The sequence below is a fragment of the Suillus fuscotomentosus genome, assembly GCF_016647785.1.
Source record: "Suillus fuscotomentosus strain FC203 chromosome Unknown F5891scaffold_3, whole genome shotgun sequence".
Classification (NCBI taxonomy): Eukaryota; Fungi; Basidiomycota; class Agaricomycetes; order Boletales; family Suillaceae; genus Suillus; species Suillus fuscotomentosus.
In genome coordinates this window covers 1420951-1448354 of record NW_024539515.1, presented here as the reverse complement: position 1 = coordinate 1448354, position 27404 = coordinate 1420951, and the positions used below count along the sequence as shown (strand labels likewise).

General features: G+C 48.5%; 16 protein-coding genes across 16 annotated transcripts; 9 read left to right on the top strand and 7 right to left on the bottom strand.

Annotated features, from left to right (window-relative positions):
• Window positions 1–21: 21 nt before the first annotated feature.
• Window positions 22–2780, top strand: F5891DRAFT_1001518 (uncharacterized protein). Its single transcript, XM_041360181.1, has 5 exons — window positions 22–191; window positions 244–592; window positions 646–716; window positions 774–1100; window positions 1151–2780. Exons 1-5 carry the CDS (start codon window positions 138–140, stop codon window positions 2402–2404), a joined length of 2055 nt encoding a protein of 684 aa, XP_041232968.1. The 5' UTR covers window positions 22–137; the 3' UTR covers window positions 2405–2780.
• F5891DRAFT_1001512 (uncharacterized protein) lies at window positions 2781–3645 on the bottom strand. The gene is made up of 4 exons (XM_041360180.1): window positions 3525–3645; window positions 3387–3457; window positions 3296–3336; window positions 2781–3232 (listed from the first exon to the last, which is right to left on the bottom strand). The coding sequence occupies exons 1-4, from the start codon at window positions 3594–3596 to the stop codon at window positions 2997–2999; spliced, it is 420 nt and encodes a 139-aa protein (XP_041232967.1). The 5' UTR covers window positions 3597–3645; the 3' UTR covers window positions 2781–2996.
• On the bottom strand, window positions 3626–6284 carry F5891DRAFT_1001510 (uncharacterized protein). Its single transcript, XM_041360179.1, has 6 exons — window positions 5682–6284; window positions 5521–5615; window positions 4632–5471; window positions 4212–4577; window positions 3957–4160; window positions 3626–3898 (listed from the first exon to the last, which is right to left on the bottom strand). The coding sequence occupies exons 1-6, from the start codon at window positions 6211–6213 to the stop codon at window positions 3794–3796; spliced, it is 2142 nt and encodes a 713-aa protein (XP_041232966.1). The 5' UTR covers window positions 6214–6284; the 3' UTR covers window positions 3626–3793.
• Window positions 6285–7338: 1054 nt separating this feature from the next.
• On the top strand, window positions 7339–9117 carry F5891DRAFT_369901 (uncharacterized protein). Its single transcript, XM_041371580.1, has 7 exons — window positions 7339–7526; window positions 7575–7723; window positions 7774–8009; window positions 8061–8193; window positions 8241–8642; window positions 8692–8892; window positions 8946–9117. The coding sequence occupies exons 2-7, from the start codon at window positions 7580–7582 to the stop codon at window positions 9069–9071; spliced, it is 1242 nt and encodes a 413-aa protein (XP_041232965.1). The 5' UTR covers window positions 7339–7526; window positions 7575–7579; the 3' UTR covers window positions 9072–9117.
• A 1007-nt stretch (window positions 9118–10124) lies between these two features.
• F5891DRAFT_1125259 (ribosomal protein L11, RNA binding domain-containing protein) lies at window positions 10125–10618 on the top strand (the record flags this gene model as incomplete). The annotated part of the gene is made up of 2 exons (XM_041363950.1): window positions 10125–10160; window positions 10211–10618. 2 exons carry the CDS (start codon window positions 10125–10127, stop codon window positions 10616–10618), a joined length of 444 nt encoding a protein of 147 aa, XP_041232964.1.
• Window positions 10619–11773: 1155 nt separating this feature from the next.
• Window positions 11774–12771, top strand: F5891DRAFT_1137082 (uncharacterized protein). Its single transcript, XM_041364825.1, has 6 exons — window positions 11774–11939; window positions 11995–12123; window positions 12180–12227; window positions 12278–12352; window positions 12412–12531; window positions 12593–12771. Exons 1-6 carry the CDS (start codon window positions 11844–11846, stop codon window positions 12665–12667), a joined length of 543 nt encoding a protein of 180 aa, XP_041232963.1. The 5' UTR covers window positions 11774–11843; the 3' UTR covers window positions 12668–12771.
• A 158-nt stretch (window positions 12772–12929) lies between these two features.
• On the bottom strand, window positions 12930–14264 carry F5891DRAFT_1001475 (uncharacterized protein). Its single transcript, XM_041360178.1, has 5 exons — window positions 14022–14264; window positions 13789–13965; window positions 13628–13704; window positions 13435–13559; window positions 12930–13322 (listed from the first exon to the last, which is right to left on the bottom strand). Exons 1-5 carry the CDS (start codon window positions 14178–14180, stop codon window positions 13015–13017), a joined length of 846 nt encoding a protein of 281 aa, XP_041232962.1. The 5' UTR covers window positions 14181–14264; the 3' UTR covers window positions 12930–13014.
• A 288-nt stretch (window positions 14265–14552) lies between these two features.
• Window positions 14553–16295, bottom strand: F5891DRAFT_1001472 (glycosyl hydrolase catalytic core-domain-containing protein). The gene is made up of 7 exons (XM_041360177.1): window positions 15873–16295; window positions 15677–15843; window positions 15488–15628; window positions 15260–15434; window positions 15088–15204; window positions 14928–15036; window positions 14553–14877 (listed from the first exon to the last, which is right to left on the bottom strand). Exons 1-7 carry the CDS (start codon window positions 16140–16142, stop codon window positions 14783–14785), a joined length of 1074 nt encoding a protein of 357 aa, XP_041232961.1. The 5' UTR covers window positions 16143–16295; the 3' UTR covers window positions 14553–14782.
• A 330-nt stretch (window positions 16296–16625) lies between these two features.
• F5891DRAFT_369691 (uncharacterized protein) lies at window positions 16626–18041 on the top strand. The gene is made up of 4 exons (XM_041371579.1): window positions 16626–16818; window positions 16879–16955; window positions 17011–17359; window positions 17408–18041. Exons 1-4 carry the CDS (start codon window positions 16729–16731, stop codon window positions 17894–17896), a joined length of 1005 nt encoding a protein of 334 aa, XP_041232960.1. The 5' UTR covers window positions 16626–16728; the 3' UTR covers window positions 17897–18041.
• Window positions 18042–18268: 227 nt separating this feature from the next.
• On the top strand, window positions 18269–19542 carry F5891DRAFT_1125254 (uncharacterized protein; the record flags this gene model as incomplete). Its single annotated transcript, XM_041363949.1, has 4 exons — window positions 18269–18731; window positions 18797–19002; window positions 19061–19339; window positions 19405–19542. 4 exons carry the CDS (start codon window positions 18269–18271, stop codon window positions 19540–19542), a joined length of 1086 nt encoding a protein of 361 aa, XP_041232959.1.
• Window positions 19543–19706: 164 nt separating this feature from the next.
• On the bottom strand, window positions 19707–20770 carry F5891DRAFT_369674 (uncharacterized protein). The gene is made up of 3 exons (XM_041371578.1): window positions 20284–20770; window positions 20166–20234; window positions 19707–20110 (listed from the first exon to the last, which is right to left on the bottom strand). Exons 1-3 carry the CDS (start codon window positions 20515–20517, stop codon window positions 19871–19873), a joined length of 543 nt encoding a protein of 180 aa, XP_041232958.1. The 5' UTR covers window positions 20518–20770; the 3' UTR covers window positions 19707–19870.
• Window positions 20771–21156: 386 nt separating this feature from the next.
• On the top strand, window positions 21157–21487 carry F5891DRAFT_1125253 (DNA directed RNA polymerase; the record flags this gene model as incomplete). The annotated part of the gene is made up of 3 exons (XM_041363948.1): window positions 21157–21247; window positions 21311–21403; window positions 21465–21487. 3 exons carry the CDS (start codon window positions 21157–21159, stop codon window positions 21485–21487), a joined length of 207 nt encoding a protein of 68 aa, XP_041232957.1.
• Window positions 21225–22438, bottom strand: F5891DRAFT_1001463 (uncharacterized protein). Its single transcript, XM_041360176.1, has 6 exons — window positions 22266–22438; window positions 22069–22212; window positions 21974–22017; window positions 21844–21916; window positions 21301–21788; window positions 21225–21247 (listed from the first exon to the last, which is right to left on the bottom strand). The coding sequence occupies exons 1-5, from the start codon at window positions 22389–22391 to the stop codon at window positions 21642–21644; spliced, it is 534 nt and encodes a 177-aa protein (XP_041232956.1). The 5' UTR covers window positions 22392–22438; the 3' UTR covers window positions 21225–21247; window positions 21301–21641.
• Window positions 22439–24251: 1813 nt separating this feature from the next.
• Window positions 24252–26106, top strand: F5891DRAFT_1181661 (uncharacterized protein; the record flags this gene model as incomplete). Its single annotated transcript, XM_041366054.1, has 10 exons — window positions 24252–24293; window positions 24350–24435; window positions 24486–24555; window positions 24618–24699; window positions 24756–25470; window positions 25524–25598; window positions 25653–25666; window positions 25714–25773; window positions 25823–25940; window positions 25992–26106. The coding sequence occupies 10 exons, from the start codon at window positions 24252–24254 to the stop codon at window positions 26104–26106; spliced, it is 1377 nt and encodes a 458-aa protein (XP_041232955.1).
• A 285-nt stretch (window positions 26107–26391) lies between these two features.
• On the bottom strand, window positions 26392–26749 carry F5891DRAFT_940832 (uncharacterized protein; the record flags this gene model as incomplete). The annotated part of the gene is made up of 2 exons (XM_041374300.1): window positions 26392–26454; window positions 26510–26749. The coding sequence occupies 2 exons, from the start codon at window positions 26747–26749 to the stop codon at window positions 26392–26394; spliced, it is 303 nt and encodes a 100-aa protein (XP_041232954.1).
• A 233-nt stretch (window positions 26750–26982) lies between these two features.
• On the top strand, window positions 26983–27240 carry F5891DRAFT_939687 (uncharacterized protein; the record flags this gene model as incomplete). The annotated part of the gene is made up of 1 exon (XM_041374240.1): window positions 26983–27240. One exon carries the CDS (start codon window positions 26983–26985, stop codon window positions 27238–27240), a length of 258 nt encoding a protein of 85 aa, XP_041232953.1.
• Window positions 27241–27404: the final 164 nt, after the last annotated feature.

The following is a 27404-nucleotide window of genomic DNA, read 5'->3' as shown; positions in this document are numbered from 1 at the left end:
TCGACCATTGCTGTATATATTCTTGAATCAGTACTGCGATCAACTGGACCGCTTCATGCTCAACTGGTAGACATTTCTACGATTCATTCTTCCCTCAACCTTGAACATTTCTGTTTTCTTTTCTTCATATTGATTATATGTCGTTAGCGTCGCGCGAGATCGGAACACTAATTGTTGTTGTCTTGAAAGCGGTGCGCATCGAGTTCAACCTTCTATTATATATCTCTTTGACATGGCGAGCAGAAAAATCTGCCCAATAAGAGGCATATAGGAAAGCAAGCACCATACTGCTGCGCGTTCTTGAACGAAGAGAAACGTCGTACAAAGGCGATCAAGCGGGGTGGTCAACATCCGGAATGGGACGAAGAATTCCGCTTTACTGTACACGAGGCTACTGACGATGAGCTGGCAATAAATTCGCAATCAACGGACACGCCACCGCGCCCTCCACCGAAGAAGGGTCGACCCAAGAAGATCAAGGGCGGGAATTCCATGAAGCTTCAGTGTTATGCAGATGATCCCCGGGAACCAGACTTGATCGGAGAGACAGTGGTCGACTTGACCGAGGTTCTCACAAAGGGAGAAACGGATGGTAAGCTGGGATTTACACCTGTCTTCAATCTGATTTAATCAATCTTTTGGCAGAGTGGTTCACACTCATGAACAAGGACAAATATGCGGGAGAGGTGTACATTGAACTGACTTTCTGGTCAAATGTACGTTGTCAATTTCCTGGCCCACTTGTCTTGATCATCTTATGGGATGGTATGCAGGAACCTCCTCCAGTCAAAAGAATTACGCCGAAACCGGCTGCTGGTGATAGCAATTACGGCGGTCCAGGAAATTTCGTGCCAGCCAGTGGCAGTACCTCCTCATTGAACGGGTCCAGTGCACATTCAACTCCTTCCAGACTTTCTGTCTCTGGCAGCCTTCTTGATAGCCATCTGCCGTCTACTATGCGTTCATCACACTCGAGAGCAGAGCTCTATGCACCCGCATACGAGCAAAGGAGCCGCCTATCGCCATCACCTGCGGATCAGCTTGTCAACGATTTTGGGGAGCTAGGTGTCATGGATCCCAGAAGACGGGAGAGCTGTCCGGTGTGTTTCCCTTCTCTGTGGTGTAGGGCTCGTCATGACTGGTGACTTAGCCCACACAAACGATACGTCCTTCAACATCTGCGGGCTTTGGTTCATTACCTTTGCATTCACACTCGTATGATCAGCATATACTTGATAACGGAACATTGACGGTCTCACACGATGGGGGGAGAGCAGCTTCTACCTCACCATCCATTATACCTTCTGGTCCTGCTCCATACTACCCTCCTTATGACAGCGTTTCGACTGCCAACCATCCTCCCCCCACCCCGTCTCGACAAGGACACACTGGACCCCGATATAGCTTGCCAACTTCTTCTTCGGGATTTATGCCGATACCATCACCAGCCTCGTCTTCTTTTGGAACGATGGCATCGCACTCGTCAGAGCCATCTGGTTTCTCACTGCCGGAAAGACCTCCATTACCGATCCCTCCATCTTACCCTCCAGGTCCCGCCAATCACTCGTCATCTCACCAGATTGGCCATCCTTCCCACCCCCCTCTCCCAGTGCCTGTCATCACACCGGCACCTCCCCCCAATGCATCTCATCGGATCTCACACTCATTCAGCACGCCGCAGCTACACACTCATGATCAGTACCAATATTCAGATCCCCATGCACAATCTGTAGCCTTCCCATCACCATCACAACAAGAGTACATACCATCACCTCAGACATATCAGACATATGCACCCACATCGCCATCACCACCTCACGAGTACGCATCTACTTCTCAGCATATCCCAGTATCACGAGGTTCTAGACCACTTCCTCAACCTCAGATGGCTAACAATGTACCACGAACTCGCCATCTTTCCGTGGCCGTACCTCCTTCATCGAGCTTCCCTCAATCGCTGAATGCGCGTAGCCCACTCCCCTCTAATTTTCCAAATAGTTCGACCTACCAAAACATCCCACCACCACCACCCCTTCCAACCCAGTATCATTCCACCGCACAACCTCATTCTGGGCATCCATCGCCTCAGGGGGAGTCGCAAACATTCTATGCTCCTTTTCCGACTTCACCGGCTCAGCCGCACTCAAATGTGTCCCCAGCACGGCCCAACCTCCCGCAGCCTCCCATGGGATATCATCCAGTGCAACCTGCATATCAGCCTCTCCCTCAGCCGCCCCCGCCCCCACCCGATCTGCCACGTCACGGACAGGTTCATCCTCCCCCTTTATTACTAAATGCTCCACCCGCCAATCATTCTTATTTCCCAGGTCCGCCCCCTCGACCTCCACAGATGATTGATCATTCTCATTGGGGTCAGCAAGGAAGCTACGGGCAACCAGGGTGACAGGTAATGAATTGAATATGCATAGTAATAACGCTCCATCGCAATAGCAATGTAGACATAGGTTGGATTGTAAATCCTTCCATTTTCTAGACATCCACGGTTGATCCAAGGCACTGTCGCTCGCTAGCACGCAATACCTGTAAAAAACTGCTGTATCCGGACTTCATCTATAAAACAATACTTGGCCCGAAGTCTAGCGATATATTGAAAGGAAATAGGGAACCTCATTCTTCTGCGCCCCGCCGCATGCAGATCGTCGGACTCATCTTTTCTTGCTTTACGTCAAGTTTCTTAGAACATCACATCTTAAGCTCACCCTTCATGCCTTTGTTTTGTTCGAGTTGTTCGCCTCCCTCCGCACATTCTCGGTTTGCCTATCATACGAGTCACTCGCAAATATATAGTCTGACTCTGCTGTAGATGGCATCTACCCTCGTATTCATTAGCAGAATAACATCCAGTGTTTTCCCACTTTACTAAATCTCAAGCTTCAAGTTCGATTCTTCAGAAAGTCTGTGCCGCACGTCGTAAATCTATGTAGTGCCTTCAATCCGCGCTTCCTCTACATCTCGTATTGATGATCATCGAACTCTCAACCAGTCTGAACAGAGGTGTCAGGAAGATTTCCATTCAAGTTGTTTGTTCGTTCTTCCATTTGTCGAGTCCTTTCTGCTCGCCACTTGGCAATCTCAGTTTCCGTGCCGACGAGTCCTCGGCGAGCAAGGTCTATCCTGGCTTCACGGCGAATAGCATGTTCAGACTGCCGCCTTTCTGCCTCGTGACTTAAAAGGGCGTTATCTGCCCCAATCACCAGACCGGCCATGGTGACTGCAAGGAGGAGTCAGTGGTACACTAGTGGTTGCCTGAAGCGAAGATTCTTGGCACACTCACATCCGGAGACCAGGAATGCTTTGAACGGTAGTGTCTGTCGTCTTTCATACGAGGTGTAAGTTACTGTGCAGCCATCCGTCGTCACTCGCACCGGAAGAGTGGCCACGCATAATGGGCAAACGTGACGACTCCAACGCCGAAAGCTCCTGCTCGGGCTGCTCCCTGTTCAATATCTTTGCTTCAGCCTATGATTCAACGAATAGCATGCGGAACATGTTGCCATTCACACCTTCGTCGCGGCCCTCACTTGTACGGTATATGCTGCATCGACTTCCCGCTGTGACTGGGAACGATTTGACATTGTTCGGAGTATGTCGGAACGAAACGAGGGCTTGGTGCTTGTGAGATTGCTGGTGAATGATATGTTCACGTGGTACTACAAGCCTATCGTTCCAATACCCATGCTCTGTATACAAAAATATGACGATAGACAATAATTAATGTAATAATCGCTGGAACTACGAAGGCTAGCCCGAGAGTGTGCCGCACTTCATCATTTTATTTGTGATTCAATGTCATCACATCACCGCGTTTTGAAAAAGCCAACAGGTCAGACTCCGTCTTCAACACCTGCACCACCTGGTCATTGCTGAAACACGAGACCTTCGGTGAATCGAAGTTGAATGAACGAAACCTGTACGATAAGGTGAAACCAACATACAGATGCAAGTTGCTCCCGAACATTGCGCAAGTCCCAGAGACGCACACTACCATTGCGGCTTCCCGAGGCGAAAAAATGAGACCAAGTATCTCCTTTGATGAAACGACCATGCAACTCGGTCGTGAAAAAGCCAAAGCGTTCAGCAGGATGCTCCGGAACCATACGATGATCACGAAGCTCGAATTGCAGATCTCGATGGCCAACCTGTGGTCACGTTAGAAATAAAATCATATGACAATGGATTGCCATGCGCACCTCAAGTAAGGTGCAGAAAGGTGACTCCGTCTTATGTGCGTGATACGGAGAATTGGATGTCTTGAATGTATGTACAACACGTTCCGGAGATAGGTCCCATAAATGGACACTGCAGTCCGCACCAGCGGATATGAGTTTGTGACTAGTGTCACGAATGGGAAGAAGGGACTGGATCACAGATGTGTGCTTAATTGCCAAAAGTGTCGAGGAGACGCCCATAAAATCAGGGGAAATTTTCCAAATATGAACGGCATGATCATGACCTCCACTGGTAAACATAAGTGGTTGCAACATTGTCGACACAACACTCGCCCCCCCCTTCTTGGTCGTATTCCAAGGACGATTGACAACGCGAAAATTTGTTCCCTTACGAATTTAAATAGATTTAAACGGTGATAATGAACACCCGCAGATGCTTACCCTGGAGGTTTGAAATGTCAAGTACGAAATTTGTTTCTCTTCACGTGCATGGGCCAGAACGACGACTGACGTATCACCCGCGTGAAGTATACACGCGTCATCAACGGACTCTTGAGTTGGGGCAGTTGGCCTTCGTAAGTTATGCTGGAGCACCAGGTCAGGCATACCCAGGCTCTCGACGAAACCGCGCATAGATACGGTTATAAGAGACGAATTCCAATGTGCGCTGAGTATGCGGCGCGGCTTATCGTGGGCGTCGAGAAGAAGACGAGAAGGGCCAGGCCTAGTGCTGAGCACCAAAGCAGGATCTGATGAAGAACTCTCGTTCGGGCCGTTGACTAACGTCTCGGAGAATACTTGAGCTGGTTCTTTTAGAGACTTCGCAACCATGCTGCCACCTGTGCTGATAAGATCCCTTAGTGGAACAATATCATCGGAATCACTGTCGGGTATAACAATCGGTTCCGCCGCAGATGTGACATCCATTGGGGAGGGTGCATTAGAAGATACTGAATTTATCTTTAGAACTCCAGAGCGGAAGAAACGTGTCAGTGTGGGAGGGGGAACAATCACATGTGTATCCGGAGGATCAACAGTAAGGTCGATGATTTCTTCTGGAGGAGATACAACTCGAGATGGAAAAGCTCTCTGCTTGCCTGGTATGGCGGAACCCTTTATTCGAGGTATTGCTGCATGTGTTGAGTAGGAGCCTAGAACTTCCAATGACGCGGGCGTAGAAGATTTCGCTAGCTGTGGCAGTCTTCGAGTTGAGCTGCTTGCACCCACGATAGGACTGACTTTGGAGGTCTCCTCGCCATATACAGAAGCACAGCTCTTTGCCTACGATTCAGTAAGAGAGCTAATCACAATCGAAGTACAGGTAAGTCACCTTTGCAACCTCCTGAGTGTTGTTCGCACTTTTATCACACTGGGGCTCATTTCGAACAGTATGCGCCCTACCGCTAGGCAAATCACGTTGCACGGCTGTTACACAAAGGAACCAAAAGCCCGTGTATTAATAACTGTCATTTTGGATATTTTGTTATTCACCTTGACTCATTTTTCTGGGCACAGAACGATCGTTGTGCATTGCTTTGTAAGAGGAGAGAACAGCCTGCGCTTCATGATCACCAAGGATGACTTTTGGGCATTGTGAAGGTAAAGGAATGCTCGTATAGGGCAATCCTCGTGTCTGAAAGTGCCTCTCTGAGCCTTGGGACACCCTTGAGGAAAATTGCTGAGAATTAACTTTGATTCGCTTGGGCGGACGCAAGTCCGACTGTTCTAAATGGCCCAAAGGCTCCTGTTTAAAGTGATCGAGCGAACGACCCGGTGTGTTGGATGGAGAAGAGGTTGAAGAAAATTTATTCGAATGATCCCACGCAGGAGACAGGGTAGAGTGAGGGATCAAGTTTCTTTGATTGAATGTGCGATATGGCGGACGACCTCGACTAGAATCAAAGCCTCTGAAGGATCCACGATGTCCTCCACGATGCCCTCCACGACGAGTAACTGTGATAGCGGGTACGGTGGACTTTCCCTTGCGATCTAAACGGACTTCATTTGGTTGTCGATCTTCCATCTGGCCTCATGCACAGGGACCAGCTGGTTTGGAAATGGTGATTATTTTCAACTAGGGATGAGTGGATAGATGACATATCCCCATAGGGCTCTATTATCACTGTGTAAAGCTGTGCAAATATTTTTCCACGGCTCGATACTTTCAATCAACAATTTAATCCCGTTTCACCGACTGACACGTGCACGTGCTCTACGACACTTTTTGTCGCGGTGAGTATGTCGGCTGGCCGAACTTGAAGAACGAGGCCAAGTCGATGCGCTCACCAAAATATTAGGGTATGCCAATTGGGGATGGCAACAACGTAGATGCATGTGGACTACGTACCATTGTCGTGGTGTCGGGGAGCTGGGGCGCAAGCGCCGTTATGTATACTTGTTTACTTATTTTTAATTTGGCTGAAGCGGAATCAATTATTCTCTGAACATTTCAGCTTTCTCCCGCATGGCCTTATCTTCAGGTTCTACTTTCAAGAGATCAAGCTCTCCAATAATACATGGACCCGTGAAACGTCACAAATCTGAGAGCGATAATTCAGAGGGTTGTATGCCCTACGCTCATCCCCTCCCACTCACAGCGACCTACGGAGTGGAGGCAATAAAATATGCTCCAGGCACTAGAGTTTCCGCTTTCAGTCGTAAAGACTTTGAAACAATGATCCGCGAAAGGGAGCATCTCCTCTTCACCCAAGGCCGAAGGGTCGTTGGCTTGCCGCTCGTTCTGTGAGTCTCCACTGATTATACTGCGCGTCGGAGCGCTGACCTTGGGTTCGTACGAAAGGGACGACGGAATCGTGATACATTGGTATATATTCTTCAGACACAGTTAACTACCGAGTGACAGAGCTGATAGGGTCTTGGACCCTCATATCGAGGTCAGCCATGAAGCGGGACCGAGTCTAAGTTCGGAGCTGTCTGCTTCTCAAACATTACCCGATGGACTCTTGCCTCAATTGCAAACTTCAGCATCTGGGCCTGCCGATGCGGTGCGGCGTGATACGGACCCGAGGTAGGATGCACTTGCACAGCTCGATGGATTCCATGATGACTTACATATAATAGCCATACCGCAGAATCTCCCGAGATCGAAATCATCTCCTGGAAACTTGCTGGAGGCGATGAGGTGGCAAAAAACGAGCACCCGGAAGAAAGTCCACATGAACTTCACACTCAACTCAAGAACGAAGCAATTTCACACAACAGTATTTCTGACGATGAGCGAATATCCTCATCCGACGACATAGCTAGCTCATTGAGGTCAAGAGCGGTTCCTTCGCGCCGAGAACAAGCAATGGCCGAATTGTGCGGGGATCTGTGGTCGAGTATGCGAAGTTCTTCCGTGGCTCCTAGCTCTGATGATGACAGATTCGATGAGCCTGCGGACGTTGGCAAGGTTGCAGAGGCCTCGTCGTCGAGAACTGAAGTCAGAACCCCTTTCACGCGAACAGTCGGTGTACTGCGAGGACAGAGGCCCACCATTCAACGAAGTACTGCAGCTGTATCATCCCAACCTGGTAAACGAAATAATAATAATCACACTTCTGACATTACGACATCGATGAAGGACAGACATGGAAGCATTGTTTCACTGCGATCGCGACGATCGCAACGGGCGAGTTCACTGTCGTCGGAATCAAGTGCAGATCAGGAAGTCGTTAGACTGCCGGTGCTTAAACGAGTGCCGCTGCCGAAGACTCCGTATGGGCGCTCTAGGAGGTTGTTGATCCCGGCTTCTGACAACCTACCATTGGTTGCGATAAGCATGCGGGCGGACGCCCAGTTCATCAATCGTCAGGATCAGTGAGTTCCGATGTCGTCACCACCCATTCACATCTTCACTTCGACTATCAGATTCCGTCTCACTCTGAACTCTCTACCTAACCCGGGAGTTCAACAACATGTGGAAGATGCGTGTGTCGTAGGTGATATTGTCGTTCTTGGCTTCAATAGCGGGCCAAGTCAGGTTACATTTCTACCTGTTACAGTGCGTGTGTTGCATTTATGTGTTACAAGACATTCATATTTCGTTAGACGAAAGCACCCCGAAGAATTGATTCGAAAGCTTTGCCGCATGTCAGCCCTCCTCGGCTGTCAGGATCTTCCGGGGAGGGTGTAAGGTGCCTCGCCGCAATGAATGCGACAGCTGGTTCCGTTGAATTTTTTACAGGTGGCCATGACCGACGAATTTTTAAGTGGAGCGCAGATACGCAATCTCTAGAAGAGCCGACTGTCACCAAGATTGGTGCATTTCTAGATTCTGGTGTCTCTGCGATGGCTTATCGCCACGACGACAACTCCCTCGTGTCCTCTGACACGAAAAAACTATATGTTACGGACCTTACCCGATCCCACACGCCTAGCCCAGCCCAGTTCTCCAACTATGTCAACCAGATACATGTTCACCCCCAAATACCACACTTGACGCTGCTGGAGGTGAGATGCTCCCTTAATTTGTAGAATTGGACTTTGATAGGCTTTGCAGGTCCGACATCTCGATCATCAGATAGCGATGTTCGACCGCAGGATGGGTGGCTTCGACAAAGCTCCATGTTGCACATTTGGATATCGCAATGCTAACGCGAAATTTGAGCCATCATACACGAAAGGCGGCATGCACCATACCTTTTTTGCGCGTGGTCATCACGACGGCACTGTTGTCCTTTGGGACTTCCGTAATGTCAAGGTACACTCATTTTGTTATGGAATGGCAATTTTTTCTTACTCCGACATATGAAGAACATTGTGACGAAGAGACAAAGCCGACTTACTCAGGAGGTGGTGCATACAGTGGTTGCAGATTCCCGCGTTGTCACTTTTGGTGACAGTGTTGTGACGTTTTTGAACGACTTCTTGCGTAGTTAACCAATGTCGCTCCGTTCTCTTCGTCACCCTGAGGCGCAATCATGTTGATACCTTACAGAAATCAGCCTGGCAAACTACGCATGTTTATTCCATTACCAATGTTTTTGCCAACCGTATACAGTACAGATCTTGAATCTGCGAATAGGACGGAGGTGATCAACGCTTCGCATGTGATGAACCTCGAGAAACGATAGGTCAAATGGAACAAACCTAACTCGAAATGTAATAACGGAAGGATCTGGTGCATACGATCGTTTGGCGCTAACTTCTGACACGCCACCACCGTCAGAGCAAAGAGACGGGAACGTAGCCGTGCTCAGCCCACCTCGCCAATGGTCCATCCGTGCGTGAGTTTGCGCATGCGTTTACCTTCTGACCCATAACATATATGGGGTTAGTGATGCATCGTTTCCGCTTGATCCGAGCGATAATGACTGTACTCGCTTACTGAAAGAGTATGAAGAGGATGATGCCAGATATCGAACCAGCGGAGACCGCATGTGGACAACCGATGATCCAGTAGTATATTGCGAGCTCTTTCGGCACAAAAAAGCATTGATCGGCTCGAGAATGAGGGAGCCTGGTATAGAAGAATTAAGTCATTAAAGAACGTTGACCTCACCATTGCCTGCCGCAAGGAGGCTGTAACGGCAGGTTGAGAGTAGATTCATTTGCCGAGGGTTGATGTGAGGATTCCAACATTAGATGTTGTACGTCTCCAAAATGGTGGTAGATTGCCCCCTTGGTAAGGTATTAATCTTAGATGCACTGGAAGTTGGCAGATACACATGATGTCCTCCTAGGTCAGAAGACATGTAGTACGTCGTAAGAAGGACACTGCATCTAAAATATTCTTTGAGCTTCCAGAAGACCTAGGGTCATGGGGATCCATGAGTTACCGAATGACCGTGCGTCGACTTGTGGGTTCAGAAAACGATGACCACACCTCGCAGTCGCTGTAGATAACGCGTGACAACGTGCAGTTGTAATTGCGACTGTTTGGCTCAACCAAATTCGGACAATATCCAATTCTTCTCTCCTTCCAACGCGTCAATGTCCAAGGCTCTGAAGGCGAAAGATCAACTGGTGGCAAGTACTTCTCTGCAACGTTTTTCGCTTGAGTAATAAAACTATTCTAGCGCATTCTGATTCCTGCGGGCAAGGCTGCACCTACACCACCCGTCGGTCCAGCGCTTGGTGCGCGTGGTGTAAAATCTATGGATTTCTGCAAGGAGTTCAATGCGCGAACTGCCCATATTGAACCTGGGGTCCCAACTCCTACTTTAATCACCGTCGAGCCTGACCGCACTTTCTCGTTTATCACCAAAACACCACCAACGACCTACCTCTTGAAAAAAACTGCGGGGATAGAAAAGGGAACAGGTCGACCTGGCCATGAAGTCACCGGAACAATTAGTCTCAAACACGTGTATGAAGTCGCAAAAATTAAAGCCAAGGATGCGCACCTCAAGCACTTGAAGCTCGAGTCGATCGCAAGTACTGTTGTTGGCACAGCGAAAAGTTTGGGTTTACAGGTTGTGCCGTGACCTCCTGTCACAGATATTCGCAGAAAAGGTACGCAAATGGTGTTGCATTATTCTCCCGATGGGCTTACGATCGAGATTCGACTCGTGCGTGCCGCACCTTATCAATCTGAATCAAGACATGCGATCTCTCATCGAGAACTAAGGACACGGGGTCGCCACCGCATCCCCAGTCGATATATGTATGATAGGCCATGATCGGACGCACTCCAAAGTCAAAGAACTAGATGCACACTAATCTACATCGTGTAATGAAGAGATGGAAAGGGAAGCGCCTGATGCAACGAGGAGCAACTTGAGTAAGGTTGAGTTCATTCACCTTAAATTACGCTTCTCTCTCTTCATTTGAACAAGGACTCTCCGGTCTTCGTAAACCGAGGTTGTCTTCTAGCGAGCGCTCCCTTAACTCCAGGCCAGGTTGCCTAATTCAGAATTCATGAAACTTTATTTTGAACTTCCTCCACCCCCTTCATCCTCAAGCATAGGCGGTATTTTTGTCGCAGCGTTTAGCAGAGGTCATGGGCTTATCACTAGTACCTTTGTCCTGCTTATGGGATTTCCCGCCATGCTGTTGACACGCCTCGGTCAGGTTTAACCGCATCTATCCCGCATTCATAGAACACGTTCTCAGGTCTAGTTCTACCGCCAATGTCATGTATCTGACCTGCCATTTGGAGAGGCTTCCTTACCGCATGTAAGCTGGTGAAGATCTCCTCGTCCTCTTATTTCTCTCTTTGATTAGTGCGTTTTATGAGTATTCTCGGCGACCTTCTCATGCCAGACTGTTTGCTGATCCCTCGGTAACTCAGTGTATAAACGAACATTGTGCTCTTGTGAGATAGAAGGGTCGTATGTGTCATGCCGAATGACCTCGACGCCAGTCTACTTGTCCCAGAGGAATCAGCGCTTGTGTGTTGAACGCGTGTTCCTCGATCATGTCGGCCTCGACCTGAGTTGCTGCATCGGACCATTGCTCCACAGACAAGTCTCCAGACCACATAACGACACCACGCTTCCTCGTCTACACGTTTGTTGTGTCCTCATCTTTATCTGTCACAAGTCCACGTTGTCAATGAATATTCGCGATCAGGTGAAAAACAAGAGGGGTATGCGGATGTTATCAAACTATTCCACAGTATAAAAAGACAAGGTTTTCATCGTCGGACTCCCCACAAAAACCAATACCCACTCCCGCAAACTTCGACAGCGCTCTTCCTTTCTTTAAGCTATGGCAGCACCATCAAACGAAGTACTTTCGTGGACCAGCCAGGATCCGCGAGAGAGCCAACTCTTTAACGCCTGGGGTGTTGTCTATCGTTTTGCGGTATGCAGCTCCGCAACATTTATAGGCCAAATTGGACCCTGATCGACATCCCTAGACTGTAGTGGCCCCTAGTGGGCAGAGTACTACTACCCTCTGGCGAGCGGTACGGGCTAACAAGGAAGACCGCGTCGCAAAATTGGAATGGGCATCGAATGGTGGCCTCGGTCGTGCAGTGATCGGTAAGGTACAGTAAAACTCGTGGCGTTCTTGGATCCCATTGTTCTGACCGCGTTCCCTCAGAATACAGTACCGATGGCCGACTTGGTTCGCCCGGATCCACGCTTCCCGGTCAGTTACATCAAATGGTCTGATTGCGATATCGCTTATACTATCCATAGGGCGCACGCATATTCAATGCACCCGATGGTCTAACATACCGCTGGCGGCAAACCCCCGGTTCTGCTGATGTCGTAGTGAGTATTTACATCTCGTCCTCCGGAAGCAAACTTAAAGCTGACTATTACTTCCGCAGCTGGAAGATTCCGCTGGAAATATCGTTGCAGTCTTCCGCCCCACACGACCAACACGGTATCAAATTGGGGATGTCTATGGTGAACTCCACTTTCTGCGAAACGCTGGGGCAGCTACCATCGTGAGTACTTGTTACCCCACTCGCTACGCGAAGAGTCAATTTTATTTTTTCCCGATTCCAGATGCATCCTCCAATCATGGACACGGTCACGGTGACTGCCATGCTATACCGATTTTGTCAGGCATTTGGTCTTTGATGTCATTTTTAACGCATGTTAGCAATCTTATTCACACTGTAAATTGGCCCATATTCCCTTTGTACGTACCATTGTTGAACTCTTCCATACATGTAATGCTATACATTTCATACGAGAGAAAATTTCCTTCCGAACGAGCCGGGGGTGCAGCATCAACAGCGACATGGACATCTTCCGATGATCGATAACACGCGTTTCCGGCACTCACGTGTGAGTGCACGATGCAAGTATACCTCATTGTGCTATCAATCGCCTACAATCATTGCGCTAAGCCGCCATAATCAGACCGTCATTTGATTTCATACAATCTGAGTCTAAATGACGCTGTATCGTATGATTCGTATTATCTACAATTTCCCCTTTGCCAAGGACGCTTCTTCTGATGTAACGGCGTCGACAATCTCATCTATTGTACGTACGACCCATTCGGTGCCTTCATCGCTTGATAGATATTTGTCTTCGTCATTCAAGTTCTCCTCGTTGCGGGCCTTGAGAAGACCGAAAACGTGGCTGATTAGCTGAGGTCCGACTCTGCCCTCGGCTCGGAGAGTAGCAATGCCGACCACCGATCCAAGAGCGCGGGTGAGGTTTCCTTGCTCCAAGTCCCCTCGTGGCAAGGGAGACAGGACCGTACCGTAGGCCTGAATGATAAACTCTGTGAAAGTGGATCAGGCTCGTATGTGCAGTATGTGCAGAAACATAAAATTCGAGGGCGCCATTACACCGGGATTGATAAGACCATGGGGTAATGGGAACAAAGAACGTACTGATGAAATCAGGATGAAGGTCCCCCAATTTATTATACAGCTTCACTGCATGAGGCTGGTAAATCGAATTCCACAGTGTTTGACCCCTTGCGACAGTCGCCTCGATGGTCTGCGGAGTTGCTTCCCTGAAGAAAATTTGCAGAAAAAAAAAGATATGAGGCTGAACACTGCCTCGTGTTCGGACACCACGTACCTGATAGAGTTTTTCCGTAACGCGGCGTAGACGTCTTCTTCGAGTGCGTCCTTTAGCCCCGTCAAGGAGAGAATCGTCTGAAATTACGTTAAGTCACCTGACCTCGGCGGCGCAGGTATCCGAGGCCATCAAGCTTCTGAACTTCATTTAAGTGCACTCACTCGAGGTACACCAACGAAGATGACGCTCTTTAGTGCGGCTTCCCGCATGAGGGCAGCCTTGTACACGACCTCCGTAAGGCTCTTTCGCGATTCGAGCGAGTTTGGATCACTCCTGGTAGCGAACCGATACAAGTGGCCAACAGAAGACGGTCTGTTAGTGGTAAGGAGTGTGCATGTCTGTTATCTCCGCTTGAATGGGGCTAGAAGAGCAATTTCGCAAGAGGCATACGTACCGAGAGGACGAGCCATCCGTTTTCAGCGTTTCGTTGTTTTGCCTCGTTCAGGGTACGGTTGAACACGTTATGAAGTTTTCCAAGAGAGGGGCTTGGCCAAGCTTCCGGGTTACGGAGAGTCAAAAGATGCTTAACTGCAGGTGGTAAATGTTTGACCATGTCGTACTATACTCTTCTGGGATCGCATTGCTCGGGCAATAAGAGGACTATATACGCGAGATCGGACTTGCAAGTCCGACCTGCTGATCCTCGTACGGCACGCCGTATACGAGCAGCTTCGTCATGGCAAACGGCGGTCGACCGTGTTTGAAACTCCGCTTCCCCGACCATTTCTCCATAATAGGAAGATTCGGTCACTTGTTTTACCAAAGAAAGAAGGTGACTCCGGGAAGTTGACCCCTGGGAAAGTTTTACCGACCCTTATTTTTCCGTATACGGGATCCCGTCGTTGAAAACACGTGTGTCACTCATGATAGTGAAACTAAAATTGATCGCTGTTTCCTTTTACAGAACATTCTCCCCCGGGATGTGTGAGGGTTCAAGAATAAAGTCTGCATTGTTCAACAAAAGCACAACTTTTCTAATCGACCAGGCGACATGAGAAACCAGTACACTACGTGACCAGATAAAGGGTAACAGTGAGATAAATGATAAGTGAATCCAATCCAACAGTGGCATGGTATCAATATGATGAAGCCGACAGGGCCACAAAGCCTGAATCCCGCGGGCTATGTATAATTCATGACCAGAACTAAAATTCCTTAGCCAAAGTAGTCGTAAGCAAGAGAAGTGGGCGTGTCATCGCTGGAGAGGAGAGAGTTAGCGGTATTGACTCCTTGAAGGTCGCTCATAACACCTGGCGTGAGAAATCAGCAAATGTAGCACGGAAATGAATATCAGTCTCACCGAAGGGGAAGGCAACTTCGAACCAGGAAGTGCTGTCGACAAAGTTAGCGATAGTGCCTGCAAAAGCATACACTTCATCCTGGCTGGCCTGTGCACCGTCACTGAAACTCTTCAGGGACATGTTAACTAACGAGACTTAATGTAATTGGGGACTAGTTACCTGATCAGCAAACTCGGTAACCCAGATGGGCAAGTTGTACGTGGTGTGCAGCTGGGTGGCATAGCTGATGAAATCTTGAGCATTAGTCCCGTAGAAGTGGAACGCGATAGCATCAACCTAATCACAAAAAAAAATCAGGAAACGGATAAAATTATGACGAATTTAGACAAACGTGGCAACCAGAGCAGGCTTGGAAGAAGCCAGCCATCCAGTCAAGACCAGCCTGGTCATTGGTGCAAGCAGGGGAGACGAGGTAGTAACCCGAGTTTTGCAAAGGGTTGATATATTGCTGCCAGAGCGATGCACCATCCGCGGGACTCATGTTGGACTGACTGGGTTCGTTGGGCCTGAAAATCAGAACTGTCAAAATCAGTGCCAAAAATAGGCCCATGGGACCCACTCGTTCATGCCAAGGACATATTTGGCGTAACCGGGAACAACCAAGCTTTGGAAGTCGGAAATCTGATCATAACCCCACAACATGGGAATCCCTTCAAGGCCATAGATGTCAGTGGGCAAGTAAGGGCTCCAAGTGTAGAGGCTGTTTTATGATTAGAGAAAATGACCAAAGGGGATTTAAAGTACGTACAAGCCAACATTGGGACGGGCGGCGAAAGTGGATAGGTAGCTGGCATCGCCGTTAGCCCAGCCCAAACCCCACTTCTTACCCCCTGAAGTGGGAGTGGAGGCGGGAGTGGGGGTAGGAGTAGGAGTGGGGGTGGGGTAGGAGTTGCAGCGATGTAGGTAGTACCCGTGCTCGAGGGTGCAGGCGTGTAAGCACCGACTGAATATGACGAAGACAAAGACAAAGTGGGAGTGCTAGCACCAGCACTTGAAGCAGAGGCAGTTGTTGGCTTGGGCTTGCATTGACCAGAAGCAGAGCCTGCAGTGTCACGCTTCCTCTTTGCTGCTGCTATGGCTTGGTGATCACGAGCATAACGAGCGACATGAGAACGATCTGTAGTCAAGGCATTGGCAGGTGTAGGACCAGACACGAGTGCAAGAAGAACGACTGAAGCTAAGGCAAGGAGATTGAATAATTTGAGAGCGGCCATTTTTTTTGGTGGTTGCTGTCCGAGTTGCAGACTGAGGGAATCGTCTTTAAGACGGATAGTTTATATATAACAGTACGGTCACGGAAATTGAGAGAGTGTGGTCTTAAATGAGTGAGGCTGAGCCGTAAGCTCGACGGTGAATGAATGAACAAGAGAAGGCAAAGAAACCCGGAAAAGACCACACATTTTATCGATTGAATTATGTAAGCAATCGCACGGCAAACTTCCAATCGCCATGACATTCATTAACTATTGTGATCACCGTCGTAGTAATACGGATACGAGTAGCTCGTCGTGTTCGACGATGAGGTCGATCATAGGGAGATTAGAAAACAAGATCGTAAATACGCAAAGCACTAGTAGCATATATTATGTAAAATCTTGGACCGAATAGTACCTCAAGGCTAAAACATGAGGCAGTTAGCGTCATAAATCATATTGAACGTGTTTGTAATGATTTAAAAAGGGCAGCGTCTAAAATCGCTCAAACGGTTTCTTTTTCTTCAACTGTCAACTTTTGAAACCGGTTCATCACATAGTTCATCACTGCGTTCATCCTTCATCCCAATCGTCTAATCCCTCAAAAATGTCCGACGCCCAAGCCGCCCAGGTTACAGAGAATGGCGTGCCTCCGGCTGCGCAAGAGTATGTCATCGAAGAAGCTCCCCCATTCAAAGTATCTATATCCTTTTTCTATCTCTTCTTCAAAAATCCTCACTTTCCTATGATAATTTAGGTCTTCGCTGGCAATCTTGCGTACTCTACCACGGATGAAGGGCTCAAGACTTTCTTTGCCCCCGTACAGAGCGACATGTAAGTTTTGACACAGCTTTTAGTTCCCAATGTCCAACCTCTCTTCGCTTTACAGTATCACTGCTCAGGTCATCCTGCGAGGTCCCAGATCCGCAGGTTATGGCTTTGTCGCAATGTCCAGCGCAGAGGCTGCTCAAAGAGCCGTTGACCTCCTCAATCTGAAGGAGCTCGACGGCCGCAAGGTCATCGTCGAGATTGCCAAGCCAGCCGATCAAAAGGACAAAGAAAAGAAGGAAAAAAGGGCCAAGAGGAGACCCAACAGGCGCGGTGCCAAGGCCGTTCCTGGTGAAGTCACCGATGCTGAGGCAAATGGCGAAGTCAAGGCGGAGGATGCCGCTCCCCCCACTGCTGCTTCGGGCACTGACGAGGCAGCTAAGCCCAAAAGAAAAAAGAAAAAGAGCAACGTATGTAATTTACACGCGATAATTCATCAAAATTCATTTCGCTTGCAGCGCAAGTCCCGCCGTGGGGCTACTCCTCCGGAATACGAAATTGTACACGAGGAGGCTGGCTACGAGGACCCTGCCGCAGAGGGTGCCCCTGACGCTGCCACACCTCCCCCCAGGAAGCCTCGCGTCAGGACTCGGAGGCCCAGGACTTATCGCCCATCCCGCGCTGCCGGTGAAGATCCCGTTGGCGAGCCCTCCAAGACCACCCTGTTTGTCGCCAACCTTGGCTTCAGCGTAGACGACGATGCCCTCTCTGCGCTCTTTACCGAAGCTGGCGTCAATGTCGTTTCTGCCCGCGTCGTTCGTCGCCGGTGGGGAACGCCCAGGAGGAGTAAAGGTTACGGCTTTGTCGATGTTGGCACAGAGGAGGAACAGGCGAAGGCGATTGAGGCTGTCCAAGGCAAGGAAGTTGGCGGCCGTCCTATCGCTGTCAAGATTGCTGTCAACTCTGCCCGTCAAGAATCAGCAGAGGAAGCTGAGTACACCTCCTGATCGCACCATACACATACATGACTCCGGTCCCATATCCCGTTGACTTTACCTTAACTTAACGCATGTTCAATTTCCGGTGCAAGTTCATCCTCACTTAGTGTTGTTCATCTCGCTCGCGCTATGGTTTTTCGCGTATGTTTACTAGTCGAGTCGTGTTTTCATTCTGGTGATTTGGTGTCCTTCTTTCATCGGACTTTGTAGACTCGCTAGCAGCTGCAGTCAATTTTTGCGATGTCTACTAAAGACTACGATTTTTTCTACATGGCTGTGGTCATTGAATGATCCCCATATGCTCAAAATAAACGTGTGTGCGTAAGTGATTGTGGCATGTTTGTCAACGGTCAAGTTTACGCTAATTTATGAAGTCGATCCATGGCCGACGAGGATGATTACCTCTCGGACAAGTTTCTTGTCCAGGCTGCAGCCGAGCCTGTGCCGAAAACGTATGCTCAGAAACGCCGAGAGGCTCTAAAGCAGTCTCAAGTCAAGAATGAGCAGAACCGAATGAAGAGTCGGCGGCAGATGGAGCAAGAGTCCAGGGAAGAGGGGCTGAGCAAGAGCCTGTTCGAGCGCGCACAGGAAGAAGAGATAGCCACAGGTGGCAGCAAGGCACTGGGCATCATGATGAAAATGGGGTTCAAGGTCGGGCAATCATTGGGAAAGACCGAGGACAGCCCTCCAAAGAACACAGTTCCCTTACCTGGTCCTAGTCTGTCCGAGGACCAGTATGAGCAGGGTACATCTAGGGCTCAGTCAGAATCTGCGGATCTTGGAGAGGATTTGAAAGGAAAACCTCGACACAAGGTTGAACCATTACCCCTCAATGAATGGCAAGGCATGTCCGCACCGAAAACCTGCATATGGAAGGAAAATAACTGACTTGATAGCTTATCATTGCAGGGAAGAAAGGTATTGGTCTAGGGAAGCGTGCCCGCTCACCCAGTGCCGCAGATCGCCTCGCAAAGATGGCAAAGATGGCAGAAGCTGCCGGTCACGAAAGTTTCCGAGACCGTGCCCGCCGCGAATACGAAGAACGGCGAGCAGAAGGACGCCTTTCCCCTGCACGACAGACGTGCCTTACACTTGACGAGAAGGCAGGCATCACGGTACGTTTTCATTCAGATATGTATGCGGGGATACTAGATTTACTGATCTGTGCGATAGCTCAACGTCCTCTGTTTGGATCCTAACGATCCCGAGTCTATCCCAGAGGGTCTTATGGACACGTTATCAACCCATACACTGCATGTATCACCGTTACGCTCCGCCTCAGGGGACGCCTCCCATGCGGCACGTCTACGCGCCCAAATGGCAGCTGATGCCCTGTTACCGGTTACTTCATTGGATGAAGATGAAGATGCCGGCGACAGCAAAACACCCACACCAGTGGAACAATTCCCGCAAGAAGTCATCGAGGAAGCGATTTACTTTTTACGACTGGGCGTGAGTATACTTTTAATAAAATCCTTATTTTTTAATGCGTACCCCTGACTCTAATTCTGACGCAGCCGCGGGACCGCTTAAAGCTCCTTCTCGATTATCTGCGGGAGAAATACTCATACTGTTTTTGGTGCGGGACGCAGTATGAGGATGCTATTGATTTGGAACAGAATTGCCCTGGACTTGAAGAAGATGATCACGACTAGATGTCTACTATAGGGAAGATTGTTCCCTTCGTATCGTACAACGTCAATCATATGATTGATCTAAACCTACGAAGATCAATATATAGTACAATTGTGAGTGCGAAAGTTTCACAAGCAAAGAGCGAGGTTATGACAAGTATGAGAAGGAAACGAGGCAAGTGAGACGAAATGCAAAGGAGAGATATGTATGCGTGTATAAGAGAGAGAATTAAAAGGTCCATAAGTCCTTCCTTGGGATACACGGCAACTACATCGTGAACAAGCTGTAACATCATCAGGCCGCGGAATAGAAGTGGAAACGAAGTCCGTTGTTTGGTCCAAACAGAAACTAGCGAGGGACTGGGGGAATGGTGGGCAATGACATCGGCATCAATGATGGTGGAGTGATAACTTCGGGTCTCTCGACGTACTCCCGTTGAGCGAAGGTAAGGACGACAGGCGAGTTTTGCGGTGTCTTGCGGCGAACGTATGAAGAAATTGGGGTGATGGACGGCCTTTCTCTATTGGATAGATGAAGCGGTGCAGGACGTCGTGTGTGCCGAGGAGATGGAGGATTTGGTGATGAAGACTATGCTTTCTGGTAAGGAAAAAGCGGGTTGAGAAAAAAAAGTGGATGCTCTTACCCTACTAGAATCTTCTTGGTCACTCTGACTGGGTGTCAACGACACAGCACTGCTTTGTCTGGCGGTAGACTTGGTGACAATGAGACAACGTACTGACCGGTGAAGCAAAGCAACTCACACTAGCTGAAATGTACGGCGAATATCTGACTGCTCTGACTCGACGTGAACGCCTATCTGAGTCAATGTCACGGGCACAACGGATGGGGCTCCAACCATCAGAACTGCCCAATGAAGAGCATGAAGAACATGAAGAAGAACGATCTCGAGTCTTGACTATACTTGGGGTTTCTGGCTTAGCATCATCTATGCCTAGAGAAGCCATGAGTTGAATGAAAGAAGGGAGAGCGGTCATAAGACGATCTCAGACGTGGTACTATGCAATGTCGGGAGAACTGTCTTCGGTGGGCGGTATAAGTAAGATGAGCATGGTTATAAGGATGTTTTGACCCCTTGGATACCGCCCACGGTTGTCAGGAAGGACGGTCGCCACCTACGAAACTCTGGAGTTCCACTTGTGACTTTATTTTCTTGAAGGTTTGCACTATCAATAGGGTTCCAGCCCCGTCGGCAAGGTGATTGAGTATCAATAAGGGGCGCTATTCTGGACACACCGCAATCATAGCATACATTCTACTATACCGATTTCCATTGTTCTTTTAACAAGAACTTGTTCACAAGCTTCGAACAATTCTTAATAGGCCGAGCAGTGCACAAGTATAACAATTACCAGGCTGCGCGGAACTTCGAACCGACTTAATTACAGGGTGACAGTCTCCACGCTGCAACCAACTGTTTCCATCAGTCATGCACATGGTCAACCAAACCTGAAAAACTTCAAACTAGATTCTCTTTATCGCATTCGCAACCGTCGGCGAACGCCCTATCAATCGCCGAGTAACTGCGCGCTCGTAACGTGACTCACGTGTGTAATGATCACATCACGCGATAGTCACGCGTTTCCGCTACCAAGCTTTTTTCGTTCTCGTCTGTCATGAACCAACCAGGACAACAAACTACGAGTGCTGGAGGTGGTGGTAACTTCATACCTGCACCGCGGCAGGATATGGAATATATTTGCGCAGGTACTCATCATGACTGCCTGCAAGCATAACTTTACAAACAATCTAATCAAAAGTTTGAAAAAGATTGTGGCGCCAAAAATGAAATAAAGTCTAGGGAACCCATACGTTGTCGCGAGTGTGGTCACCGTATCATGTACAAGAAACGAACAAAGCGGAGTGCGTGTCTGTTGCTCTTGAAACAAGAAACCAAGCAACTGTTGACCTTTTCGTCCAATAGTGGTTCAGTTTGAAGCCCGGTGACATCCAAGTTTCCCGGTTGCAAAACAATTATCAGAGGTGAGTAGCGATGGAGCTATTTCAGTGTACTAGAACAGTAAAAACAGATTACAGACGTTGCGATTAAGTTTGATTACTATACAGTATAAGGATAGACACTTGACGTTTGACGACCTCGTTACCACCGCCCAAGTCGCTTGAACCACACATTCAGGAAACAAGTTACTACCAGCCGATCTAACATCGCGCTGGCGCGTGGGGTCACTCTTAGTATCCTCTCGTGGTTGGACCACGATGCAATGTATTTGTCTTGTGAATCGATACACTGTTTTTGTAGGGGAACGTTAGGAGACGCACGTTCCAACCTCGGTGATACGTACGTATAAGTCAGTCCTATTTTCTGATATCTTCCACTTATATGCGGCACCGACACCGGATTTAAATCTGCGTGAACTAAGATCCATGAAATGAATCAGTAATGGGGATATGAACTCGGGCAAAATACTCCACTGGCTGGTCGCATTTTTGACCTTGCGGAGATCTTTGACAGAAACCTAGTAACCAAATCAGACTGGCGTCGGGGTCATCAGCATCACAAATCTCACCTCTTCTAAACCAAAATACACGGCGGAGGCAATAATGTTTGAGCTCCAGCTGATCTGTCCAACAGTCTCAAAGATCAAACTGTTCATATTTTTCCGCTGATAAGTTGTGGTTCCACCAGAAGAACCAGTCATTGAATGTGAGAACTGCAAGGGCAGTCAAACTCATGAATCTTGGTAGAGGAATGAGTTGGGCGTACCTTGTATAGTTCCAACTCCTCATGTGCTGCTGTTCCTATCACTTGATACACTCGAAACGTCCGCATATCGCCGTTGGTGTCGGTAGAATTAACAAAGCGGAAGACCATGTCGGTTTCGACAGCCATACTAGCTGTGGATATTTTGCAGGGTAAGTTTGCACTTTGAAAGAAAGAAAGAAATGCTAATCCAAGTCGCGAGAGCGGTTTACATGATGATAAGTTTTGAAGGCCAAGAAGGGATTAAATGACTGCAGTAATGAATCTCGCTTTGCGTTTGCGCGGAGAAACTGTTGATCCGACCGAATACACGGTTGGGAGCTGAGGTCACTGATCTATTATCAGTACTATGTCGCATCCCAAATAAGAGCAAGCCATCGACTATGCGTAGGCGAGCGACAATGAGCCATGGAGACGATAAGCGATTGCTAAACGTGAGGTAATGTTCCTGAAGGCGTGTAATGTAAGTACATATTAATATGCCAATCGCAATTTTTTGCTCAACCTCGACACTTGCGGTGGCAGCTCTAAACATTTTGTATTTCAGGTGCCTATCAACATTACTCAGGATTCAACATTTACTCAGGATGAATCGATACGCGATATCGAGCACCACGATGAGCGGCAGGGTCACGCATTATCACATCACCGACTGAAGAAAAACGCCAAAAGACTCCCTCAACTAGTTGGAACCAGATTTTTGACGTGTGGCGCGCGGACGCGAATAAAAGAGCCCCCGAGTTGGTCGAACCACGTACCAAGTGAGAACGAATCTGAAGGATGATCACCGAGATCGACACCCTGCAAAACACGTGTCACGTCAATCAATTCGAATTTCATGGATACAAGCAGGACCAGCAGCCGAAGGGATTTCGTACACCCTGCGACGAACAATCGCACCAGTCAGGGTAAATAGGCAGATGGTGGGTTTGTACTCACATTAATCTGAACTTGACCAAGTACATTTAGCTGTTAGTATAGGGACGGTCCTGTGTATTTCGGCTCTGAAGGCCAAACGGCCCGAGAGGCGATAAGACATGATAGGATGTTTTCTCGCGGATGAAATATGGCGACGCTATGATGTCAACGTTAAGGGTCATCATGAGAACATTGGCGATTCAGTGAGCAACACCCTGTATGATGACGATAAGAAAGAACGTTACGGGCCAGCAAATGCGGAACTTGCTGAAATTAAACCCCCATTTCGTCGGAGCTGTGTAAATGTTAGCCAATTGTTATGTCAATCCATAAGGTTCTGATGCCGACTAGGTGGGAATAGCGTGTTTTAAGGGGGAAGAGCTTGCACCTGAGCCAAATAAGAGCTCGACAGATGCTGCTCGATTTGAAGGACATATTCGAAATACATTCATAGATGTCCCCGTGTATGTATCGCATCTGTCCATAGAACGTTTCTGACGGGTGTTGGTAGGGACTGCCTCAGGGCCTATTACAAGGCTGAGAAAACTAGGACTATCAGCTTTATCAAAATCGGGATATATTTTCGCCGAGCCATACACGAGTCGACGACTCAGTTGGATGCATTTCAAGTTGTCATAGAACTACTCACATGTTTCACACCTGGCGTTGCTTGATACCAAACGCAGCAAGGAGACCATAGTGTAACACTAGCGCATACTATGAAAGCCAAAGACAGAAAGAGCGGATGACCGAACGAGAGAGATCAGCGCACAAGATGTGCGGCTCCGAATGTAGGTTGTTGGCGCCTCGGAACGCCTGAAACATGAAGTCATACTTTTAAACCAGCGTGATACATGATTCACATGATTGGCCGGGCGCCGGACAAAGACTGACACGGACGATTTGTCATCCGGCTCGGCTATTTAGACTAACCGGTCGTCGGAGTCGGCATCGCACTCAGTCACTAGGTGCCGACGCTGACTATGCTGACTACGCGGGCATTGCAAATATCATTGTACCCGTCAAACCATTAGTACTCACTTTTGACCAACTACCTATCATTTCCACAAAATGCCTGATGCGCCCCGCAGTGTATCTGGAGAACTTGATCTAGTATGCTTCTTTTTCACTTACTGTCTCTTGATCTCACAAAAATAATCATTTTACAGGACTCTGATAATGAATCCCATCTCGATCATGGTGATGAACTCGGGGTAGGGGAGCCGAATAAACCAGGCAGGAAAAAAAATCCAAAGTTTGTAAACTTCAGACTGATTTTGCTAAGTATGATTGACCACCGAAAAGCTCACAGGCAGCGCGTCGGGACCAGAATCGTATAGCTCAGCGTGAGTTTCGCCTGAGGAAGCAGCAAAGGGTGCGCCGGTCCGTAATCATTTCCGGCATCATCGTACTAAGTTCCCACTTTCCAACAATCAGATTCGTGACCTCGAAGCACGCGTAGAATTGCTTTCTGCGTCCCAGGATGAAGCTCTGACTGACTGCAGAGCAATTCTCAGGGGTATGTAATTATATTCGTTTGCATCAGTGTTGCTTGTCGTAGTCTATATTTTACAGATCTTATGGCCGAAAATCAGGTCCTTCGCGGCCTCCTAAAGAGTGTGTCCGGGTTTATCGGCGATGGTGCCGGTGGTTTGCTGGTGAAGCTTGGTTGGGATGCGACGGACTTCGACAGCTTCATCAATAAGGCAGAAACGGATACTGCATGGGAGAGTTTCCAAGCTCGCAAACATTCTCAGAAGACTTCGCAAACGTCAAATGCCATGAGTTCAATGCTTGGCCCGTCGAATAACACAGGAAAGCGTCCATCAGAGGACGACAGTGGGCCTGGGCCGGCGAAGAAGGCAAGAGGTATGAGTAACTCAGAGCAAAACGGTGACCGTCGGGACTCTTACTCGCTCATGCTACCTGTGAGCTCTGCAGTGCCTTCTGCTAGCTCCTTATATCCCCCACCACCCCCGCAAGGACGCTCTCCTCAGGACAATATGTTTTCGGATCTTATGCAGTCAGCGAATTCGCCTGTCTTCATGCCCTCCACAACGTCTAGTACACCGAGTCATTATACTGCTTCGACTGATTTTCAACCTTATGTGCCCCAAATGTCCATGAACGTCGAGCAACGCTTAGGGGCAATGTCCTACCCCACGAACAAAACCAATGCGCCTGTCTCTCAGCAGCGGGTTCCTCAAAACTCTTCCATTGAAGAGCCTGATGATCAAGATATGGCAGAACTTCGAGATCCCAAGAAGATTGAGGCCATGAAATTAATCAAGTCCGTTTTTTGTTCATTCCTGCTGTGTGTCTCATATCTGAGTGTCCCTTCAGATATCACCTCGACAATTTTATGAGAAATAGTGCTTATTGTCTTCCGGCTTCATTACGACCAACTCTGGTGCAGAGGTGAGCAAGAGTCTCCCAAGTTTGATGGTCACATGCTTACTACACATGGTCAAGAACGATTAATCATGGTATACTGCTTTCGCTTTTTATTTAACATGTACTGATTCCTTTCCAGAAAGTGTCATCGACCGTATCATATATCCTGAGCTCCGAGACCGTATCATCCTTCTTCGAGGTAGTCATATAACAATTTTCGAGCACGGTGACATTCTGATATTTTCCAGGGCAATTCTCATTAGCAGACTGTCTTTTTGACTACAAGAAGGCGGTCAAGCTTCATGGAGATGATGTTCTTGCCCAGCATAACTGGGAACTTGCTGAGTGGTGGTTACGGAAATACAGGTACCCTTGCAAGCTGTGCAATGCCCACATGGTATGCTGATTCTTCTCTAGCTACCTTATTGATAAGGCAACCTTAAATGTCTGTAATCGCTGGAGACGCGAGCGCGGTGAACACGATCTGTTGTTATCTGATATCGGTGCTCAAGGGGATTCTCCCGCGTCCTAGGACTAATGTGGTTTCGTGCTGGAACCTTGTAAAGTTAGTACTGTACATAATGATACGTGCGCAGACTTCGTGCGGTAATATACTTATACTGCGAGCTACATCTAGACAAAAGGATGTGTGCAAAAGAAGTCCCGCAGGAACGACTGCTTCCCTTCACCTATAATGGTCTGGTTAGGAGAGACTAAGTATACACTGCATTGAACACCCATGAGCACTCCATTTCCTGCTAATCAAACACACGTAAACTCACCAGACCACAAAATCTTACGCACGCGTAACCTCCATCTACCAAGAAGCTTTGCGCACGCCGGGGAGTTCCAGCTTGAGCGCCTTCAGTCGGAACTGGTACTGTCAAAGTCACGAGATGAGGACGCGTTCAAGGAAACCCAAGCAGGTCACATACTCGACAAAGTGCAAACTCGCTGATAATCCCCCGACCACGTCCAGATTCTGTGCAACGGTTCTTCACCGTCGTCGGACGTGTGTACTTCCCGAATGTATTCAGCTGCAGCTGAGCTTGGTGTCGCACTTGCGGAGACAGGGTCTCATTCCGCGCGACATATAGGTAGGCCTTGCGGAGGATTTCATTAGCCTTTACGATGTTGCGGGCCTTGATATCTCGGAGTACGCGGGCGTTGGGCATGATGACCAGTACAGTTTTCACCGAAAGGTGGTTAAAGGCGTATGGAAAACAAGTGCAAACATCACGTCTTTAGCATGGTCGGCGACATCCGGCACGACTTCAAAAGTTAGCGTCGAACCACCTTGAACGCAAACACATCTTGCTCGAGAGGATGGGCAGAGTGTCGGTGCGTAAACTATCCATCTGGTTTCCAATCTTGTCCACTGACAATAGAACGCACGAAAAGTTTTAGAATGCCCATTTCCAAAAGTTTTCGTCTAACATACCAACAACGCCGCACATTAGTTTCAACTCTGTTCGGCCTCACATTTTTTGCGTCTGTATTGACGGTTTCTGCGTCCAACGTGCTGCCATGTCCCGTTCGACCTGATCGGAGCAGATACGGAGATACGGAGGGGAAAGCAGGGGGAAAGAGGCCTGCACCGGTGGTGGAGAAGATGCCAAGAAGGTGGATACAGGAGAGGCCCTCTTCGGAGGATACACCGGCTTAAGCCATTGCCGACGAGGAGGCCCGACGTGAAGATTCAGGCAGTTTCTCTACATTACCCAGTACAGTATACAGCGTACACCACTACCGTCTACTACTACTATTACAACATCCCAGAATGATGAGGTATATGAAAGCTGCGCGGGGTACATGGCTTGGGGGCGTCTA